Here is a 15,906-nt window from a genome sequence, read left to right on the forward strand (position 1 = left end):
GGAGTCAGGACCCCTCACGGGGTCGCAAGGTTATTACATGGGGGGGGTTGCGAGCTGTCAGCCTCCACCCCAAATCCCACTTCACCTTCAGCATTTATAATGGTGTTAAATTTAAAACACTTTAAAGTATAAGGGGGGGGGGGGAAGGGTCACACTCAGAGGCTTGCTATGTGAAAGGGGTCACCAGTACAAAAGTTTGAGAACTACTGGTGTATCTGGTCTTTCCTGTCTTTGTATTTCTAAGGTTAGAATCCATGAAGCCAAGAGAGATTTGTGGGTTTGCTCTGACTTTTACTCCTTATGCAGCAGTGAGGCACTAGGGGAAATTTGGGGTTGGCATATTGATTGCAGTAAGGACAATATCACTCAGGTCTATTGGTAAATTAATTTACTAAAATATTCCTGAAACCCCTTTCCTCCAAAGAAAACCCAAATAGTAAATCTAGAAGCAATCTCTGAATACAGCATCTACCTGAAAGGTATGATGAATAACACACACATTATGCAAAGTATACTTTTATAAATAAAATAATCAAATTGCTCTCTGTCTTCTCCTCTAGATTGTTTACTAAACGAAGAGAATTTCTCAGTGAGGTGCCCCAAGCACAAGGTAAGAGGAAACCTCTTCCCTGCTAGGTCCATTCAGTGCTGTCCTCCTTTGGGCTCTGTCTACATTTGTTTTAATGAAGTAATTTTATACCCAGATAACATGTTTTAGAAGGAAGAGATGCTTTTAGATGAAGCCGTGTGTGTGTGCGTGTGTGTGTGTGGTTCTGTGGGAGATGCATTTTGGGGAATAAGTATCTACCTAGAAGAATACAGATTGCTTAAGAAGATCTGTGAAGCCTACTGTATGTCTTTGCCATTTGCTGTCTAGACCTTCAGAGAGACTATATGAAACCCAGCTTAATTTCCTATCTTTTATGGTACAGTCAATACATTCCTTCTTTTTGAGTGCTATACTGCAACTTTTTGGTGAACGTTCTTTCTGGGCTTTACCAGGGATGCAAGAAGGAAGGAAAAATATCTCATGGAAAAGTTTTTAATCAGCTGTTGGAAGCAAGGACTTGCCAGAAATAGAAGCAGCTTGTCATAGTTCAGTACAGTTGCTCAGCTGATTCTATTTCCCTCACGTCCTCTGTACAAGTTACTGAAGCATCCGCCTGTATAACTAGGTGATCCAAAACGTCAGGAGGAATGGCGATTCTGGTGGCTAGCAGGAATCTATTTAAATTGTGTGAGAGTATAGACGCAACTTGTAATTTAGATTTTGGGAGGAGGGATTCTGCTCCTTAGCTCTTGCAAGAATGCTTCAGAGAATTCAGTTACTCCGTTCAGGTACTTGTCAGCAGCTCTCTTCTGCTGTGCCTTGGATTAGACTGACATCTGGTGGCTTCTGGTATTCTTACAAGGTAGTTCTGAAAGATAAAATCTGTGTAAAGGAGAAAAGTATATTGAGCAAGTGGTTTTGCCACAATAAGCGATTTTTATGTATTTACTCCCACACTTTTTTTAAAAAACAGTGGTGGTTTGTTTTTTACGTTAAAAATTCAGATCCCGTCTAGCTTGGAAGACTCTAGGACTTTGGTTATCAATTTGTAAGCAATGATCAGCCTCCCTTTTTCTCATTCTTTCATTTAAAAAAGAAGAAAAAAAATTCTAGTCCTTATGGTTGCAGAGAGAACCTCAGAAATGTGGAACAAGCATAAACCAATGTACTAATGCCTGCCTGAATCAATAATTAAAAGGTGTGAACTGCCCCAACAGCTGGATGAAACTGGTGTCTTCTTTTTCTGACACTTGTCTAGTGTGATTGTGAAGGATCTGTAACACAAGGATTTCCTGGTTTTGCTGTCCACTGACAAGATATGTTATAGCAGTGGATCTCAAACTATGGTTTGGGACCCCAAAATGGGTTGTGACCTTGTTTTAATGGGGTCACCAGGGCTGTCTTGAACTTGCTGGGGCCCGGGCCTGGAGCCCAACCCCCACCACCCAGGGTCGAAGCCCAAGCCCACTGGCCAGGGCCAAAGCCCAAGCACGGGGGCTTCAGCCCTTGGCGGCAGGGCTCAGGTTGCTGCCTGGTGCTGAAGCCCTTGGGTTTTGGCCTCCCCATCTGGGGCAGTGGGGCTTCGGCTTTGCCTCCCCCCATCTCCCCCACTAGGGGGGCAGTGGGGCTCAGGTGGGCTCAGGCTTCAGTCCCCCACTCCTAGGGTCATGTAGTAATTTTTGTTGTCAGAAGGGGGTTGCGGTACAATAAAGTTGAGAACCCCTGTGTTATAGGGTTAAAAAAATTAAAACAAAATAAACTTAAAGCTTTCCAGCATTCAGTTCTTGCAGATAGGTTGGGTTGGCAGTGCTGTATTAGTATTTGCAATGATGGTCCTCAAACTACGATAGGAAAACATTAAAACACAGCTGCCTTGTGACTAGAATGCAGTCTGTTTTATAAGCTATTTGAACACAGTTCAGTTCACTGGTAAGCTTTGAAGGAACAGAGGATGGCAGTGGAACTGAAACAGATACCTGATGAAGCTGTAAAAGTGTGACGTTTACTAACAGTAAGCCCAGGGCAGATCTTTTGCCTATTTTATGGGAAGAAATTGGCATTCGTCATCTGCAGCTTCTCTTTCTCGTTGAAGTTCGTTCATGGTAAAGTTTTGAGTCACTTGTTTGAGCTCAAGAGAGAATGGAAGGATTTTCCTTGCTTGAATGTGGCTCTGCCCTTGCTGAATGCTTCACTGATCAGCATTAGTTTGCTCCAAATCTTCCTGGGAAGAATTACATGGGGGTCCTCAGCCTGGGGGTCATGACCCACCTTACCCTTCCAATATTGTAAATGGGAGGGTGCGGGGGCCAAGCTAGAGATGGTTGTGGGATGATCCTGATATGAAAAAAGCGGTCTTGATGTGGAAAAGGCTGAGAACCACTGTGTTAAAATGACTCACTGGAAAAAAAGTTAAACTGTGACTTTGCGAGAGCCAGAAGGGTGAAAGTTGAGTAATTGAGAGAGGAAGGGACTTTGTTAGACTGTTTAAAGCTCTTTGCTTTTTGTTAATGCCTATTTAACCTCAGTAGCTAATTAACACTAGACACTCCATCTCTTTAATTGAGGTTTGAGAGCTAACTTTATAAATCCTCTGACACATCCAGTAGGTGCTCCAGCAGAGCCAGGGATGGCCATGATCAACATTCCTGATATTTTTAGGGTTGAGTAACAGTGTTGGGGGAGAGAACTTTTAAGCCTCTTGTATAGACCATAAAAGGGCACATGCCCAATGTTTCAGAAATCCTTTGCAAGTCACCTTTAAAGGGTTTTATTGAGAAGTTTTGCTTTTTTCTTGTGAAATTCTGTATATATATATTTTTTAAATTTAAAACCAAACTCTCCACTCTTGCTTAATGACAACTCTTGTCATGGGGAAAATCCTGTCTGAAAATCTGTATAACTCATTCCAGTGTACTGACTTTTCTTTCTCTCTTTCATTCTCTGTGTGCCTCTCTTTCCCTCCCCTGTCTCTTGCTCTCCCTCATATTTCCCTGCTCCTCCTCCTTTTGGCTTGGTTCATCAGCCCCTCCTTCCTTGCTCTCTTCCCTCCTTGCAGAACAAGATGGTGAAAGGCAGTCTCAGCACAGAGCAGTCGGAGCGGGGGTGAGGGGGGAAGTGTGCTCCTGGGAATGGAAATAAAAGCAAGCACAGGTGAGTTGGGGGAAGGACTTCCAGTTCCCCCCATGCCCTCTCTCCACTTCTGTGGGAGAAGTTGGGGCAGTTTGTACACATGCAGAGGTTATAACTGGGATTGCTTTGATTTTTGTTCCTCAGTTTTCTTCAGGCTAGTGGTTTTATTTTTGTATTTTGTTAGCAATTCCCTCTGTTTACAGGTGAAGGGCAAAGCTTAATAACTGCCCTCCTCTACTGTTGCTGGATTTCACCCAACTCCCATATTCAGTGCCAGAAACGTCCATTCATACTTTTGTCTCTTCCATGTGCGTCGGAATCTGGCAGAAATTTTTCCTTAATTTTATGGAACCTAAATAGTAAACTTCCAAAAACCAATCAACCAACCAACAAACAAAAAAACCAACCCCACCACCTCACTTAGGTGTAGGATTGCCACCTTCTTAAACTTTGTACTTAGGAATAAACTAGTCTTATTGTATTTACAGTTTTGTAACATGGATGTTGCCAGGTCAGAATTTAATTGCATTGATATTTCAAAATGATTATAATTGTGCAGTGATTATAGTCTTGCAAGTCTCTCACTTTTAGCATGCAGGATACCTCTACCCAAATTGGGGCAAGAGGTGATCCTTACTAGGACCTGTTGCACTCTCCCCCCTCCCATACCAAGCCCTTTCTCCTGCCTGTCCAACCAGACTGGAGCTGAAGTAGGTAGAGTTGTAACTGTGTGGCCACAATATCATGAATCTCTAACAATTATCCTTGTATTTACTTCCTTACCATTGTTGGTTACCAAAATGCAAAGCCATTGAGAAATGCACTTCCTCATACTCTGGCTCTGCAGAATATCCATTTAGTTATCTAGATAGCTTGCAGATCACTATCAATATGCAGCACACCCAAAATCAAAAGTCATTGCTATCTGATGGCAGCTTGGTGGCCTAAGGCCAGGCCTATACCACAGACCTTTATCGATATAACTACGTTGCTCAGGGGTGTGAAAAATCCACACTCCTGAGTGATGTAGTTATACCAACCTAATCCCTCATATAAACCAGCGCTGTGTCGACGGGAGAGCTTCTCCTGCCAATTATAGCTACTGTCTCGGGTAGGTGGATTAACTACGCTGGTGGGAGAAGCTCTCCTATCGGTAGGGCCCTATGAAATTCGTGGTCCATGTTGGTCTATTTCACAGTCATAGGATTTAAAAAATCGTAAATTTCATTATTTCAGATATTTAAAACTGAAATTTCACGGTGTTGTAATTGTAGAAGTCCTGACCCAAAAAGGAGCTGGGGGTGGGGGTCGCAAGGTTATTGTAGGGGGTGTTGTGGTGCTGCTAGTCTTACTTCTGTGCTGCTGCTGGTGGCGCTACCTTCAGAGCTGGGTCGCTGGAGAGTGGCAGCTGCCGGCTGGGAGCCCAGCTCTGAAGGCAGAGCCGCTGCCACCAGCAGCGCAGAAATAAGGATGGCATGGTATAACATTGCCACGCTTACTTCTGCGCTGCTGCCTATAGAGCTGGGCACTCAGTGAGCAGCCGCCACTCTCCAGCCTCCTAGCTCTGAAGGCAGCAGCGTGTAAGGGTGGCAATACCGTGACATCCCCCATCCCAAAAATAACCTTGCGACACCCCACCCCCCCCAACCCCCCCCCCACACACAATTCCCTTTTGGGTCAGGACCCCCAATTTGAGAAACACTGGTCTCCCCTGTGAAATCTGTATAATATAGGGTAAAAGCACATAAAAGACCAGATTTCACAGAGGGAGACCAGATTTCATGGTCTGTGATGCATTTTTCATGGCCTTAAATTTGGTAGGGCCCCAGCTATTGGTGTAGGAGCGTCTTCGCTAAAGTACTAGCAGTTGCGCCACTATAGTGCTGTACGTGAAGACAAGCCATAAATGAAATGAGTTTGCAATCTCAAAGTCCTATTGGAGCAGGTGTCCCCAGTCACCCCCGAGTTGGCACTAATTGGATCTCTTGACCTCATTCCATTGCTCATTTGCATTACCCTGGTCTTGCTTGCCTCTACCCCTTTTCCCTGATTCTGCAGATGAGAGTTGCTCTTTTACTTCTACTGCCTTATCTAAGTAAAGCTGTTTCACCCTTCTTGACTCCCTTCTCTTCTCAGCCACTTCCTGATAAGTCTTGCCTTAAAACCTTCCTTATTTCTATAGTCAAGTGACTACAAAGTGGTTTTTGTGGTATTTTATGTGAAGGAAGTGAGATTTAATAAACTGTTTTGTATTTTATATGTGCAATAGCAGCAAACAGCTAGTATTTGGTATTAGGACTCTGTGATGTGGCTGTTGGCTTGGTTTAGCTCAGCTTGTCTGTGATTTTTAGTACTCTTACATTCTGAGACTTTCATTAAAGAAAAATAGCCATTCAAACAAAATTAACCATTAATATTTATTGTCAATTTTTCCTAAATAGTAAAGATCGTCAAGTTTTTTTAATTCAACTCTATGGAAGGCAAAAAGTGTAAGTGATGGTGTGGCTGAGAAATAATTGGATAATGGTCTAGCAGTGTGTGTTGCTGGTGTCTTTTGCAGCTCTGTAAACCTGAGCAGACATGGAGCTGGCTTCTTTATGATAATCAGGGTGGACTGTTTAAATAAAAGCAATTTAAATTACTGATTTTAATCATATTTTAAATCAGTAACCAGGAAACCTTGGTTAAAAGAATAGATTTTAATCTTGTTTTGCATTTGTACATTTTAGTTGTTTTGCTAAAGAGAGGTTGATTCTCACTGGCCAGTAACCATTAAAACATTCTGATTTGCAACTATATAACCTTTACATTAAAACTTGTGCTTCTTTTTTCTAACCAGGTGGATATACTGTATCTATACACATTTATTTAAGTGGTTATATAGCTTAACTTGCATTTATTGAGATTCTTAATTTTTACATTTTATGATAGAAAATGGTTGAATGATGCATTTCTTATTTATTAGATTAATTTTTTACTTGTTATTTGTGTTAAACTCTATTTGGATGGAAATTAAAATTCAATTAAAACAGCATTTTTAATGTATTAAATAGAACCACCTCAAATGTGCTTGATACTTAAGGAAAAAAAATTATCTAAAAGTTTATAAAAACATGTTTTAGATGCAAAACTGTCTAATTTATTAAAGGAAAGTGTTGTCTGTAGTAAGTAGATCGAACTGATTGTTTCTGGTCACTATGCCATTCAAGATTTTAGAACTAGGAGATCTCATCCTCTCACACCTAGTTCTTATTCATAGATTGGAAGAGGAAGACAATCTTTCCTACTTTTTCAATTCTGACTTCGTTTCTTAACTTAGAATTAACTAGTAATTGAATTGAACTAGTTGAATAAACTGAAATGAGGAAGATATTGTGTACACCTGCAAAAGTGGTTCCTGCTCTCAAAAGTTGTTTAGCAGTACAGCAAAGTCTGGTTCCAGGCCTTAATATAGGTTGTCAGTTTCAAGTTTAATTTTAAATGTTTATTTTAAAAAACAAACCTTATTTAATTTACATTTTTAAAAAATAGTTTTTAATTATTTTTAAATTATTTATTTTGATCCACCCTGATAACTGTTAGATCTTTGTTTTATAAGACGTCAGAAGTCAGTGAACATTAAAGTGCCCTTAATTTCTTTTCGTGTGGATTTTTCAGTTTCAGGTTGCTTAACTTGTTGTCTGTTCTTAGAGGAAAGTAACTGCATAGTTTTCCAGTGTTAATCCCCTCTCGCAGGGCAGTCTAGTCTGAGTTTCATGCTTGATCCGTTGTAAGTTCCACGAGGCAGATACCTGTCATCTTAGCTTTATAAAGTGCTTTGTACAGCTGTGGTGCTCAAAGTATTATTAATAATAATAATCATTGTATTCTGTTCCTCCCCTCCTTCTAGAAGTTCCCCCAGTAAGGAAGCAGTGGATCCAGGACATTTGCTCTTGCTTGTGACAAGCCCTCTTAGGTGAGGGGAAGGATTAGGGTGTGAGAGAGGGGAAAACGGTTCTTCTGACAACTTCTTTCCCCTTCCAACTCTGCCTCTACCTCTCCCCTCCCCCAACATTCTTCTGCTCCCCATGGGAAGTTGTAGGCATGCCTCTCAACCATCCAACCTGCCAATGTGAAAAATACGCCACCACAGTGCGTGACAAACGACACTGATGTTTTGTTGTATGCCACACCATAAACAAGTATCTGCTGCTTGTGGTGTGACATACAGGAAAACAAAGGTGTTCCACTTTTAGAGTCAGGTATATGTGGGGTCCCTTTCCAGGCTTCTGGTGGATTCAGGAATGGGGTCTCTACATAGGCTTTTCATGGGGCACCAGGGTGAGGGCCTGAGTGATCCCTGCCCAGACTGCCCCCAAATTAATTCTTGCAACATCCCCATACAATTAATGAGGCCCCCAAATGTATGCAGCCTCCCACATTCCAATCATGCCCATTCACACACAGAGCTGATTTGCCATCCTCCTCTGTCCCTCCCAAGGGGCTGCGGTTGGTCATGATCCTCTTTCTCTCCCCCCTTTGCTCCCTTCTCTCTCCAAGGAGTATAGAGAGTATATGAAGCTGCTCAGGAGGAGCCAGTGTTAGATTTTGAATAGGAGAGAAGAGAAGGAGCTGGTAGGCCGAGCCCTAGACATTATTCACAGGAGGGAACAGGGACCACATCAGGCTCTTGAGCTGCAGAGTTCTTTTTGCTCCTTTTTTCTTTCCCTCCTGTGTAAGCCCAGCAGCACCCTCTCCTGTCTGACTACTCATGGGCAGCTCCCCTCCTTTCCTCATAGGCCTCTTTGCTTCTGGGAGTAGAGGAGCAGGGAGTCCAGAGCTGCAGCTTGAGAAGCAACTGCTTCCACTACCAGCCAGCAGCCCCTGTCCTGCAAACTACCAGTGCATTGGGCCAGAGAGCCTGAAGCAGCTCTAATGTAGAAGCTAGTGCATAATGCAGTACAGGTCAGAACTCTAGTTGTAGGGCTGCAGCCTTTGTTCCTTGCCTGGTTTCAGGGATTCTCCAAGCGGCCCAGTCTACGTCTCATGTACTCTCATTTATAAATGTGTGGGTCATGGTCTTGTTACCCACTACTGTCTTCTCCCAGGCTTGTTAGTTCTTCCACCCGCATGGGTATTTTTGTTGGCGGAATGGCAATAAATCGTCTCTCCACGTTTGGGTATTGGTTTTGGAAGTGGAAGGTTTATGGTACATTGCTGCTTTTCCTGTTTCGCTCTTAGTGGAGATTCCTGCCTCTCAGGCCAAGGAACCTCTAACTGGAGGCTACAAGGCTAGAGCCTGATGATGCAAGCTCTCTCCTGTATAGCTTAGTGAAAATTGTTAAATAACGTCTAATTTTAACCCATATAGTAGGGCTTCTTTCCTCTGAAAGCTGTAAGGGAGATGTGCTGCTTAAATATATATGGCCACCAAATCTGGCTGACCAGTTCTTGGCACAGGACCCCAAGGAAAAGAGGGAGGTGATTTAAAGCATCTTTATGCTCCTTCAGTCCCTGGAGCCAGTTTAGCCCTTAGCAGAAGTAAAAGCGGCTTCCGTGCTCCTCTAACCAGTGCTTGCTTGTAACTGCCTCCTGGTCAGGGGTCACTGGAGCTAGATGCTCCCTCGGCACGTTCCCTCCCACCCCCAAGATGCTCCCTTATGTGTATGGGAGGGAGGAGAAAAGTGGGGTGTTGTAGAGCTGACTATGACTGCTAAGGATTCTCCTCCCTCGCTAGAATCTCCAGCGGCTCTGTTGGGGCATCTTTAGGGCCACTTTGCACAGCAGGAGGGGTGCGTAGGGGCCAGACAAGGAGACACGGATCTGGCCCATAAGCTCTGAATAAAAAGCCTAGTGTGAAAGTATGGAGTAGTACAAGTTAAGGCGTCCTCAAAACGATGACAAGGATTTGAGAATCCCACAGGGGAGAGGAAAGGGGGATAAAATCACAAGTATCTGAATGCTGTGCCTGAAGCTGGGTGTTGCATTTCTCCTCACCTCTTCTCTTCTCCCAGATACTTCTAATTTGGAGATACGGGTGTCTCTCCCCGCCCCGCTATAGTAGAGAAAGTCTTATGGATCCTTTCCTCTCATTTGGCCCTGCACCCACCCTCCCTGCCCTCACACCCCCCCCCCCATCAAACTATTCTTGTAAGTCTGAATAAATGTGATATGCATGGTTGTTTAGGGAAACTATCTTCTCACAGTGGGACAGATGTGTGTCCTGTTGCTGCTTTTGGTGGAAATGGGCTGTAAAGTTGCCTGCTAGAATGGAAGGAATAGGTTGTTGGGGTAGTTGGGTTTTTTTCCTTTGTTTTTTGGCTGCTTTCATTCTGATCTCCGTAAGGGAAAAAAAGGCCTGCGCTCTAGTGCTCTGGATCAAGTTCAGGAATGGTAGTGGATTGTGTGTCTGTTTGCTGCTCCTGCTTCCTGAGCCAGTTTGCCCCTAGAACATTTGTGTCAATTCCCGATATGGAGAGTGACTGTGTGTGAGTGCGCCTGGTGCTCTGGATTTTTTGCCAGGAACAGGGAGGAACTTTATACATGGTGAGCCTGTTCCTTCCCTGAGTCAGTGCCTAATGCTCTGGATTGCTTCCAAGCATGGGCAAGCCACAGTTGAACAGAAGCCAGAGGCAGCAGCATGGGCTTGCTACTCCAATAAGGGCTTACAGTTGCACAATAATGAATACCAACAAGGATTAGCTGCCTGAGCTGTTACTTCTTGGAATTTCCCTCTCTCCTGCAGTGATATCTCCTCTTTATAGTAGTCTGTTATTTTTTACACACTTGCTTCATGTTTTTTTGTTTGCCCTTAGCCTTATATTGCTGCATGTGAGAATTTTAGCAGTAAAGTAGTATGCTTGCTAGGAGGAGATCTGATACTCCGAATAGCTTATCTTTTCATAGCACAGCCAGCTGGGAGTTCTGGAGTTGTAACTGTCAGTAGTAGGTGCATTTTGTGCGTGCACCTCTAATGCTATTAACTGCAGTTCATACATTCAGCATAAGTTGTGGGTTTTGTTTTTCACTTGAACTCATTTATGAGGGGGAAAGGATATATGAGTGTTACGTGAGCTACAGCAAAGGAGTATTCTTGCAAAATAACTAAATCTTGGGTCACAGGAAGGAATAGAATATTTAAATCTTTTAAGTTTTCTTAGCAGTGGCAACTTGTTAAGGGAGAGTGAGGTGTTTTCTAGAAAAGTGAACAGGACGTGTGGCTTTAATTGTGGAGAATTTGACTCCTGTTTTGAGCTACTTCAGTCCCAACTAAACTTAAACTCCCGGAGTTGTGTATCGTGCCTCATGTAATTTCTTGATCTGTGCAGTTGAAATACTAAACATCCTGGAGAAGGACTGGCCATTCCAGAGTTTGAGGTTTTGCCTGAAGACACCCCAAGATTTCCTTACACTAGTCTTACCCCTGCAGTCTGCAACCTACAACAAGAAAATAGCATAAGGAAATGTAAATTATACACACAATGTGGCTCATCCTCCCTCTAGTGAGGACTGGTCACTTCAGGCAATTAATAACTGGATATGGAACCTGTTAACTCAATCATCAGTTTCATTACAGTCCCAGGTTGGTGTTGGTTGAAAGTTGTTACTATCTGATGGCTGGTTAGAGATCTGTCTGTATAAAATGTGTTGGCGACTCGGTCCAGTTCCTAATGGGCAGGAGTCACATCACAGATCCACCATCATAACTGATCCTAATTGGGCCCCTTTGTTGCTAGTTTCCAGCAAACAGACTAAGGATTAATGATCTTCTCACTGCAGGAAGTGGTTCTGTGTTATAAAGTCTGTGGGTTGGTGGTGGTAGGAGAAACGTATGCTCCTGTGGTTGCCCATGCTGTACCCCTTCTGTAGCTAAATAGATAGTCTTCAAGGCTTGTTAATCTGATACCTTTCACCACATAAAATTTGTTGTAAAGAAATAACAACGATCGTGCTTCTGTAAACTTAGCTCTTGGCATTGCTGTTATGTCAGGTTGTTGGGTAAGCTGCTCTGAAGTCCTGGTGGCTGTTACACGGGTAACTATAAGTATACTAATATCGCTGTGTTCACTTTGTTTTGCAGGTTAGGCTGTTGAGATAAAAAGCGGTGGACATTCATGACTGAATGAAATCTCTCCCACTGTGCAGCCACGCCCCCTCTTGATGTGCCTGCCAATGCCAGCACTTCCTTCATAAATTCTTACATCACACTCAAGACTGATGACATCACAGAATATGACCAAGGAGTCTGAACCAGCTGTTTCCATGGACACAAACTCCATAGTGACAATGGGGAGGGGTGGGAAAAAGAGGAAACAGGTGGGGGGAATTAAAGAGGGAGGGATAAAATATATATATATATATATAAAGATCTATTTTTTAGTCTTGGAAGACTTTGTTTTAAATGAAAGGTGCACTATCCCTTTTTATGCATTTGATTCAATATTAAAAACACAGATAAATTCACAATTTCTTCTAATTACAGTAAATGTTAAGTCCAGAATCCAAAGGAGGCTCCTGAACTATCCCCCTCTTTGTTGAAAAGGGAGTGGAATTATGCATTCCACTAACCAGATTTGTCTCCCTCCTCTTCTCCCCCACTTCCGGAAGAAGAGCTCGAGATTTAAAGAAAATAAAACAAAAAATCCTCTTTCATTACAAAACTATCTGTGGGGTAGGAAGGGGGATTGGATGGCTGCAGGCAATGAGTTGTTCATATGTGTATGCGTGGGGAGTGAGTTTACAATATTTTCTTTTCAAGAAACACTATTTATTTTGATTAACAATAGAAGCTTGAAAAACATCTGACTCCTAGGTCATGCGACTTGTGAAGTAAAAGGTAGCTGCTGCTAGCCAAATACACACACCCCATATAGATGTGGATATGTCCGCACCAAACGGTGGGTGCGGGGAGGGTGTTTCTGCCATTCATGGTAATGATGAACACCCCTAAATCATTCCAAGAAGCTGCCGTCTCTTTTGAAAGCAGGCTAAAGGAGGATGTTGGTTTGTCTGCCAGGGTGGGAAGTTGAACAGGAAGTCTGAATGTTGATGGAATCAATGTGTGTTTAAATTGTCCAGGAATGTTCAATTAACCCTTCTTTAGTGTGTGGGTGGGTTGTTTTGGGGTTTTGTTGTTTTTTTCCAAAGGAAGGGAGAATGTCAATTTAATAGCCTATACCATATGGTTATTTTTTTGTAAATTGTGTAATTTTTAAACATTTGAGTTTAAAAAGACAAATAAATTTTTTCTTGTTAAGGCCTTAAGAAGGGGTTAGTGCATCTTTCAGGGGTCACTCTGCCATGGGAATAAAATAGCTGTTTCACAAACAGTTTTATATAAAAAAAAAAGCTTAAAAAACAAAACAAAAAACTAATAAACTTCATTTTAACCTTGTTTCCTTTTGTTTTGTGAATGTAACTTGGTTTGTTGAAAGGGAGGGGGAGACATGCTAACATTCAGCTGCCACCTTTTGGGTTGTTTGCCTGCTGTCATCTTTGTGTCTTTCCTTCATTAATGAGATTTCCTTAACCATCTGGACTGGCCAAGGAGGAGGGAGACAATGAAGTTTTTATTATTAGGATTTATATGGTGCCTAGGCATAGCTAGCCAGGAGGATCACTTGATTCACTGAACTCAAAGTTCATGTGCAGTAGTATTACGCTACCTGCCTGACCTTTCCTTTACCCATAGGGTGGTACCGTGCTCTAATGACTTCACAGGGTGTGGTGCACACCAGGGTGCTGTTGTAGAGGGAGCTGGCCAGCATGACTTCGGATATAAAATGGGGTAGAGGAGGTGAGGAAATCCTTTTAAAAAATGATGTGGGTGCCTCTTTTGCTGCTTGCATTTTGGAACATTCAGCATAAAATTATAATAAGCTAAAATTTAATACTTCTATTTTAGCTATATTGGGGGGGGGGAAATGGAGACACTTGACAGTCAGGGCCAGATTTCCAATTAGGCACGTGCCTAGGGGCACTGGCATTCTAGGGGCGCCTTCCTCTCTAAAACTGTGTGCAACACTAAGGTCAGTGCCTAGGGGCACGTAAGGGGTAAATCTGGCCCTGTTGACAATAATTAATTTATAGAAGTTACTACTGCCTTTGATATGTATTTGAAAAGAAGGGGCATTATAAAAGTCCTCTACTTACCCCTTAGCCAGTAGTAGGCACTGAAGTCAAGCTCCTACTATTCTAGGAAATGTTTGTGACATCTGTAACCAGTACTGAAAAAACTTCAACTGCCTGTGTAGTCAGAACAAAATCATTTTCCACATAGTGTGACTGAGTAAATGATTTCTTTCAAATCTAGTGAAATTGGTGTTCTCTAGTGTCTGTTCTGCTCTGCGTATCCCAAAACATTGAGTTACTGGGATTCCATTCGTTATATTTGTGATGAATCTGCTGAGCAGTAGTCGGTCAGCAGACAGGAGTGTGATGAAATTTGTGAGAGTGATACTGGTGCTGCTTTTCTGGCTCCTGAATGTGGGTCTCAAGGGCAGCCAGGAGGGAAAGGGTCCATGGCAGTTGGGTGGGTGGTTGGAAACCTGGAGGAGAGAGCATCAGAGGCAGCTGTTCCTGGTGTCTGCCCAGGGTGATGGAGCTGAGGATTCCAGCGTTACCTGTATGCAGAGGGGTCATATTGATTTCAGAGTATCAGGACTCATGTACATCATGTAAATAAAACAGATTACACCGGACCTGACTCTGAGGCCTGGTCTACACTACGACTTTAATTCGGATTTATCAGCTTTAATTCGAATTAACCCTGTAACCGTCCACACAACGACGCCATTTAATTCGATGTAAAGGGCCCTTTAAATCGATTTCTGTACTCCACCCCAACGAGCGGAGTAGCGCCAAAATCGATTTTAGCAATTCGAATTAGGGTTAGTGTGGCCGCAATTCGATGGTATTGGCCTCCGGGAGCTATCCCACAGTGCATCATTGTGACCGCTCTGGACAGCAATCCGAACTCGGATGCACTGGCCAGGTAGACAGGAAAAGCCCCGCGAACATTTGAACTTCATTTCCTGTTTGCCCAGCGTGGAGAGCACAGGTGACCACAGATACCTCATCAGCACAGGTAACCATGCAGGCTGATAATCGAAAAAGAGCACCAGCATGGACCGTGAGGGAGGTACTGGATCTGATCGCTGTATGGGGAGAGGATTCAGTGCTTGCAGAACTTCGTTCTAAAAGACGAAATGCAAAAACTTTTGAAAAAATCTCCAAGGGCATGATGGAGAGAGGCCACAATAGGGACTCTGAGCAGTGCCGCGTGAAGGTCAAGGAGCTCAGACAAGCCTATCAAAAAACAAAGGAGGCAAACGGTCGCTCCGGGTCAGAGCCACGGACATGCCGCTACTACGCCGAGCTGCATGCAATTCTAGGGGGGGCTGCCACCACTACCCCACCTTTGTTCGTGGATTCTGGGTCGGGGATAGTCTCGACGCCTGAGGATTCTGCCGAGGGGGTAGAGGAGGAGGAGGAGGAGGATGAGCTTGCAGAGAGCACACAGCACTCCCTTCTCCCCAACAGCCAGGATCTTTTTCTCACCCTGACTGAAGTACCCTCCCAACCCTCCCAAGCCAGTACCCAAGACTCTGACCCCATGGAAGGGACCTCAGGTGAGTTTACCTTTTAAAATATAAAACTTGTTTTAAAAGCAAACGGTTTTTAATGATTACTTTGCCTGACTTTGCATTCGCGGTCAGTTCAGCTACTGGAAAAGTCTGTAGCTACTGGAAAAGTCTGTTAACGTGTATGGGGATGGAGCGGAAATCCTCCAGGGACATCTCCATGAAGCTCTCCTGGAGGTACTCCGAAAGCCTTGCCAGAAGGTTTCTGGGCAGTGCATCCTTATTCCCTCCTCCATGGTAGGACACTTGACCACGCCATGCTTGCAGCAAGTAATCTGGTATCATTGCCTGACAAAGCCTGGCAGCGTATGGTCCCGGTGTTTGCTGGCATTCAAGCAACATCCGTTCTTTATCTTGTTGTGTAATCCTCAGGAGAGTGATATCACTCCTGGTAACCTGGTTGAAATACGGGAACTTAATTAAGGGGACAGAGGTGGCCATTCCTACTGGGCTGTTTGCCTGTGGCGGAAAATAAATCCTTCCCTGCAGTTAGCCAAGCGCAGATGGGAAATTGGCCCTGAGTTTTTCGCGTTTGGCTAGCAGGGATCTTCCCTGTTACCAGCCACGCGGTGGGGGGAGGGTACCGTGATCATCCCAGAGAATTCA

General features: G+C 43.5%; 1 protein-coding gene across 4 annotated transcripts in view; it reads left to right on the forward strand.

Annotated features, from left to right (window-relative positions):
* Nucleotides 1–13,052, forward strand: part of TCF20 (transcription factor 20) — a 186,379-nt gene extending 173,327 nt beyond the window's left edge. For 2 of the 4 annotated variants that reach the window (XM_034774962.1, XM_034774960.1), the window contains exons 4-6: nucleotides 561–610; nucleotides 3,573–3,700; nucleotides 11,739–13,052. In XM_034774962.1, coding sequence (XP_034630853.1) covers nucleotides 561–610; nucleotides 3,573–3,656 — 134 coding nt within the window. In that variant the 3' untranslated portion in view covers nucleotides 3,657–3,700; nucleotides 11,739–13,052. The remainder of the gene's footprint in view (nucleotides 1–560; nucleotides 611–3,572; nucleotides 3,701–11,738) is intronic. The other 2 variants (XM_034774963.1, XM_034774964.1) reach the window with 2 other exon arrangements.
* The last annotated feature ends 2,854 nt before the right edge of the window (nucleotides 13,053–15,906 follow it).

This window comes from Trachemys scripta, chromosome 1 (assembly GCF_013100865.1).
Source record: "Trachemys scripta elegans isolate TJP31775 chromosome 1, CAS_Tse_1.0, whole genome shotgun sequence".
NCBI classification, from domain to species: Eukaryota; Metazoa; Chordata; order Testudines; family Emydidae; genus Trachemys; species Trachemys scripta.